Below are 6,866 nucleotides of genomic sequence, written 5' to 3'. Positions count from 1 at the left end.
TCTTTCTTTCTTTCTTTCTTTCTTTCTTTCTTTCTTTCTTTCTTTCTAACTTTTTAATATTCAGTAAGGCTTGAATTACTAAAGTCATTCCATGTTCAGTTCTCAGGGAAGTTGCTGGGTTTGGATGTATATAAAAATGTCCTTCCTAGAGCGTCTGAGAACAGTAAGGCTGTCATTGATGCTGGTCAGTGGAAGCCTACCTTGCCAGAACTTTCACTCTGTAGGACTTTGATCTACGTTAGTTTCTGAGTTCTCGCAGGATGGCATCGCTGTGGAAGGCATGTTTCTGGAAAGCTAATGCTGCTCAGATTTGGAGCATGCACCTTGGATTTCTCCTCTGTTGTTGCTGTTATTTTGAGGCAAAGTCTCTAAGCCCTAGCTGGCCTGCCATTCACTGTGCAAACCAGGGCTGGCTTTGGGCTTAGGCCAGCTTCGCTCCACCTCTGCCTCCTGAGTATTGGGGTTCCAGGTGTACACCACCATGTCTGGTCCTAATAATATTTTGATGAAAAGAGTTTTGAGACAGGGTCTCATACAACCCGGACTGACTTCGAAATTGCTATGTAGCCAAGGCTGAACTTGGACTTCTTATCCGACCTCTGCCTCCCAGCCTCCAAAAGCTGGGATTCCAGGCTTGCACAACCATACCTATTTATTGTTGTATGTTATTATTACTATTATCATATGCGGTACTGGGAACCCAGCTCAGGGTACCACGCATGCTAGGTAAGTACTCTACCAACTGAAACACATCCCCAGCTCCGAAAGATTTTTCTATTTATCAGGTATACAGTGTTCTGTCTGCATGTACACCTACAGGCCAGAAGAGGGCACCAGATCTCATTATAGATGGTTGTGAGCCACCATATGGGTTGCTGGGAATTGAACTCAGGACCTCTGGACCTACAGCCAGTGCTTTTAATTTCTGAGCCATCTCTCCAACCCATCTAATACTACTTTGTACACACTTTAGAAATATTCTGTGGTGGTTCACACCTGTATAATCCCAGCAGAACTTGAGACAGGAGAATCAGAGGTTCAAGGTCGGGGACTGAAGAGATGGCTCAATAAAGACAAGTTCAGGGTCATCTTTGGGTACAAAATAAGTTTGAAGCCATCCTGGACTTCATGAGACATTTTAGAAGATGGAGAAGAGGAGCAGCTACTTTTGCTGCTACTGTTTTCAAAGCTTCACACTGTTGGTTCATGCTTGAAATCCCAGCACTTGGGAGTTTGCTGTGAGTTTGAGGTTGGCCTTGTCTATCCAGTAAGTTTTAGGCCAACTTGGATTGTAATGTGAGATTTTATCTCAAATGCATACCTACATGCCTCTGATGGGGTTTTGGAGTCTGGTGTTCCTGAGTCTTCTGGACAGTCATTGATGAGATACCAAGGGCTTAGTAGGGAATTTCCATCAGCTATGACCTTGCTCCCAAGCCTCTGTAGATCCATTACTTGAGCTGTTTTTTTGTTTGTTTTTGTTTTTGTTTTCATTCTAGTACTTTGTCCAGGCTGTGTTTACAGACAGCAAGTTTGAGGAATGCCAAGAGTTCCTGACATACCATGGCACACCCTGGGTTTGGATGAGAAGTGGAGCAGCGAATACCCAGAAAGTAGTATGTGCAGCCTGGGCAGAGGACCATCTTCAGGAGGAAGGTCCCTATGTAATGGGACTGCCCCAGGCTTAGTCACACAATCTTGGTGACTGTCCTTTCTTTACTCTCTCCCTCTGTGGCACTTGGGCTATTTTGTAGACATCTGCAAATTGAAGACAGGCTGTTGGTTTTATGTGAGCACAGCTGTCTTCAGTCGCTGGATGAAACCTCTCTGACGGCAACTGGTCCAGGCAGCAATCTAAGAGTAGAACAGAATATCATTTCATTGACTTTTTTTTTTTCCAGTTGTATTTGGTTCTATTCTGGGTTTCTGGCTGCTCAGCCTCTGCGTCCAGGCCACCCAGGCAATGTGAAGTGTGGGCCTCAAGTTGGACCAACCACTGGTTGGCCGTTCCCACAGGCTGAGTCACTGTTAACCCAGCACATCAGGCAGGACAAATGGAAGGTTGAAGGTTGTGTGGCTGGGTTGATGTCCCAGGCCCACCACTGGTTACAGATGATGAAGCCTTGCCTGGTTACCGACGGCCAGTCCAGGCTCTGTAATCCGAGCTACTAGGAGTCTCCCATCAAGGTTGCCCTCACAGGCTTCTGGGAGTCTCTCCTCCAGAAGGTTTCTTTCCATAAACCCTCCAGGTATCTCCCAGTTCTAGTCACGTCTCCTAGTTCTCCCTCTGAACCCCTGTCTGATCCCTCCTGTTCCCACCCCCACCCACCCTCCAGTCCACCTGCAAAGTGTATTCTATTTCCCCTTCCAAGGGAGATCCACGAGTACCCCCGTGGGTGTGTTGGAATTTTCATACCGGCTATTTTTGGCATCGTTATCTTCTTTCCCTAGGCTGTTAGTTAGGGATTAGTAAAATGTAGTCCACAGGACAGATCCTACCCTCTACTTTCGTAGCTACAAATGTGCCTATGTGTAGTCTCCGTTTGCCACAGTGACCATGTGGCCACAGAAGCCCCAGGTAGGTACAGTCAGGCCCTTCGTTAGAGGGTGATATACCGCCCTGCATCTTGCACGCTGCTACAGCCTACATGTGCGCCTGTGTACCGTCCGTAGGAGACACCGTGAGTTCTGTTGTTGGCCTGACATTTATCTGTCCGCTTAAGCGTCAAGGCTTCAACAAGGGCCATCTTGTGGTTTTGAATTATCAGCCTCATATTTTTGAGACGAATCCACTTTATGCTCTAAGCCTTTCAAATTAATTTTAATTGCTGAATAGTTTTAAATCCTTAGGGGGAAATTATTTTTTTGCTGTCACTTAGCACTAAAGTTTGACACAAGCCACTTTGCCTCATTCACATATGTGAGTGGAATGGGTGTTTTCTACCTCACTTCTGCTCAGCCGTGTGGCTTTTTGAGATCCCATCTTCAAGGGCTTGTCCCCAGGTGATTCTGAGCTCTGGCTTCTAAGCTGGAAATGTCTTCCTTTAGTTCTTGGCTTGAGTGTTCTAGATTTATTTGCTAGTCTTTCTTTGTTTCTTTCTATCTTTCTTTTTTTTTTTTTTCTTTTTTCTTTCTTTTTTTTTTTTTTTTTTTTTGTGAAACAGAGTCTCACAATGTGGCCCTGACTGTCCTGGGACTTGCTATATAGACCAAGGTGACCTCACAGAGATCTTCCTGCATCTGCCTCCTGAGAGCAGGCATATGTCACCATGCCCAGCCCCACTTGCTAGTCTATGAAGGCATTTCTATAATTTTTTTTTATCACCTAGAAGGAGGGGGGGTTAGTTCTTTTGAGAAACAAAAGTTCCAGAAAGAGATAACTGTAAATTTTTTTAAAAAGAAATGTTCCCTGTCTTTTAATCTGGATTTGTCCATTATCTTAAGAGCTAAAGTGCTCCTTTAGAACAACTGATAGTTTTATATGATTGTTTTAAGAAAGAAGGTCTCTTAGTTTATAGTCCTAGCTGGACTCGAACTTGAGCAGAGGAGGTTGACCTGGAACTGATGCTCTTCCACTTTCCTCGAGGGCTGGGATTTCAGGTGTTCATCACCACACCTGGCTTTGTGCACAGTTGGGAACCAAACCCAGAGCTTCCCGAATGAGAGACAAATTCTGTGCCAACTGAGCTACATCTCTATCCTGTTTGCAAATTAATAGTTTGCCGAAGAACTTTTACAAGGTAAGGGAGGTATAGGAAGACGTGAATCAACACAGGGAGCTCAGGAAGTTTCCACAGCGAGGGCGCATCGTCCCTGGGGCAGGAAGTAGCTGAAGGAAGCTGCAAGACCTGCGGCTTTCATCTTACAGTATCCGTGGATCAAATGCTGACCAGGAACAGGGTGCACCAGCCTCTGGTTACACTCCTGTGCTGTGAGTCTCCTGTGTTTCTGGCTGTGGTGGGAGCCTGATTATTGTGGGAACTTGATTACTTTGGGAACAGTTTTTGATACACCCAGCCCAGGCACCTGTCTGTTGCTAAAAGCTGGTACTGATAGAGCACTGTCAGGCTTTCTTCATCAGAACTTTCCATGCTGGGATGGAAAGGGATTGCTCCTTCAGAACCTTAATTTGGTTCAGCACCTTAGAAGGAATGACTTTGGGGACCCATTCCTATGGAGAAAGTTCTGCAGAAATTTGGCTCGCCAATAGTGCCCACTGGTTGCGAGGACACAGCTTCACCTAGTACATCACTTGGTCTCGTATCTCCTTGGAGAGAGAGTGTCCTCGTAAAGGCGCCATGTTAGGCATTTAAACAGCTTTTGGGCAGTGCCTACCTGGGGTCAGCTTGTTAGTCCTGAGGCACTGTGCCACTTCAGGATGCTGTAAGCTTGAACATTATTTGGTCAATGCCTCATCATTCACCTTCATGAGTCCTTCGTGAGTCTGCTAGTTTTGAGAATGACAGTCTAGTTATTTGGGGCGTGTTTTCCTTACCTTGGGTGCCTCTGGTGTGCTCTCACATCCTTCCCACTGCGTCTTCTCAGGTGGTCCCTGCTTCCATTTGCCCCATCATGAGGGCATTCACGTCTGGTATTTGATTAACAACGTTGTGTCTAGTGCTACAATAACATGATACCGGGAATCAATTTCTCATAGTGCTGGACGCGGGAAGTAAAAGTCTGAGGTAAAAGTTTAAACAGGCTGCCTTCTCATTCACTTGGCTTTTCTCTGGTCTCTGCTCTGTGTGTCTCCACCTACTTTCTTACAATCCTACAAGTCACGTTGGATGAGATGTAAAAGGAACTCAATTTGCTTGATTCGGTTTTCCTCTCGCAACACTAGTCCCTCTGTCTGCTAGTCCTGGAAGCTTTGTGCCTCCCTACAATCCAATCTAGGCCTACAATATTTTCAGCCTCTGAGACTTACTTCTGAGAAAGAGAATAAAAGTTACTTTTATGGCGCCAACATTGGGCACCATATGGAAAAGTCACTTTTATTCGACCACTTCAATTGTTGTCTTTACATTGCCCCTTAAGCAGCTTCCCTTTCCTCTCTCTATTTGTAAATGAGAGAACAAGCCAGACAAAACTGAAGACAAAACAAGCCAGAGAATGAAAAGGAGCCATAATATTAGAGCAGATTGCTGGAGTTTAGTTTGAAGCCAAGCAGAGCAATTCAGAGGCAGAGAGAAAAAAATGTTTTGATTGACTAAATTAGTTGGGAGAGGAGTTTGAGCTAGAACAGCTGAGTTGAACCAGCCAGCTCAGTCTCAGAGGCTGAAAACATTCTAGGCTGAGGCTAGATTGTACTGAGGCTAGAAGCTTCCAGGACTAGGCCTAGGTTAGCAGACAGAGGCAGTAAGCCTCTTAGACAGTTGCTGAAACAGGTGAATAAAATTTCCTTTTACAGTGAGACTTTTTTTATAGTTCTGAATACTTTTATTAATGAATCTACATAGACATGATATTTAACAAGTCAATATAATAAATAATTTCAGATAAATAATTTAAAACATTTTAGAGTCCTTGGGGCTTACAAAAAAGAATCTCTAAAGATCCATATTTATCGTCTGAATACTAGTAGTAACAAAAGATAGTGAACAGTACATCCAAAAATAAATGTAACTTGAAATATTTAAATAAATAGAAAGCCTTGTGTGTTGTAAGCAGGGGGCACGCGGTTATTGAGTCATTGTTGAGATGGCACTTTGACAGAAGTTTATCCATCTGCTCAGGAATTCCACCACAGTCACTGTCTCATCATCAAATTCGCACTTGAGTGTGTTTTCTGAGCCCTTTAGTTTCATAACAGTTACTCTGATATTGCTGATGAAATTCCCAGCATCTTCCAAGTAAAGGTTTTTGCTTTGAACCGAATTTAGCACATCATACAGAGGTCCAAGTTCTTCTTTCAAGCACTGAAGATGCTTTAGTTCTGTGGCCTTCCTCGGCATGTAAAATTTAAACGTGAGGAGCATGGGGAGTTTCGGATTCTTGTAATTATTGACCCCTCTCAGAAGCTGCTGTAAGTCCAGCAGCAACTGCTCCAGGTACTGCTGTGTCTCCTTGGTAGAGCCTGAAGTGGGTGCACTGTTGACAAGGAGTACTAGCGTCAGTGCGACACAGGCTGCGAGCTGCATGCTGTACGTGCCTGCAGGGCTTGAGGTCATGCAGTGAGACTTTACAAGACTGCATTTTACCCCAGGGACTATTTTAAGGTTGCTGCCTCTAAAAATAGTGCCTTCAAGTGCTGGGGCTTAAGACCTCAGCCTTGAGTTGTGGGGAAGGAGGGACGTAAATGAGTCTGTAGAAGGTAGTGTCTGCTAAACTCTCCTCCTGTAAACTTCCTCTTCCTTCAATAGTCATTTAGGAGGAGATATCTGAAACAATTTAAGTACTCAATTGTGCAAACTTTTAGTTCAGTCATTCTTGCTTCATGTAATACATTAAAAGCCATTGCTAGCATTACTTATTTTGATATAAAGTTTGTCTCAGGTTTAACTTCTGGGGCCCCCTAACTTCTTTGCCCTGAAATAAGGTCCTAGCATTTAGGCATGAGCTGTTCCGAGGTTATTCTGGTCTTTCTCTGCCCCTGACCGCATTAACTGTTCCTTCACAAATTTGGTTTCTTTCTGTGGAAAATGATATTCAGGCCTTAAAGTTTGTACTAGTGTATGTGCTACTTGTGGGGCGCTGCTGTTCTCACACCCTGTCATTGGACAGAGCTAGGAAATATATGTACACACACACACACACTCTTTGCATCTATATCTCTGCCTAGTTTTGTATCTACCTACCTACTGACCTATTATTTGTCTGTCTATCTATCTATCTATCTATCTATCTATCTATCTATCTATCTATCT

General features: G+C 44.1%; 1 protein-coding gene across 1 annotated transcript; it reads right to left on the bottom strand.

Annotated features, from left to right (window-relative positions):
- Nucleotides 1–5,681: 5,681 nt before the first annotated feature.
- LOC129667085 (interleukin-2-like) lies at nt 5,682–6,170 on the bottom strand. The gene has a single exon (XM_055594522.1). The coding sequence runs from the start codon at nt 6,168–6,170 to the stop codon at nt 5,682–5,684; it is 489 nt and encodes a 162-aa protein (XP_055450497.1).
- Between the last annotated feature and the right edge of the window lie 696 nt (nt 6,171–6,866).

Source organism: Psammomys obesus, unplaced genomic scaffold (genome assembly GCF_907164565.1).
Source record: "Psammomys obesus unplaced genomic scaffold, mPsaObe1.curated_primary_1811, whole genome shotgun sequence".
Lineage (NCBI taxonomy): Eukaryota > Metazoa > Chordata > Mammalia > Rodentia > Muridae > Psammomys > Psammomys obesus.
Note: the sequence above shows the minus strand (reverse complement) of the source record. Positions and strands in the feature narration are given on the sequence as shown.

Bases quoted from the DNA above. Each gene is read 5' to 3' on its own strand.
- LOC129667085 (XM_055594522.1), bottom strand. From the start codon at position 6,170: ATGACCTCAAGCCCTGCAGGCACGTACAGCATGCAGCTCGCAGCCTGT.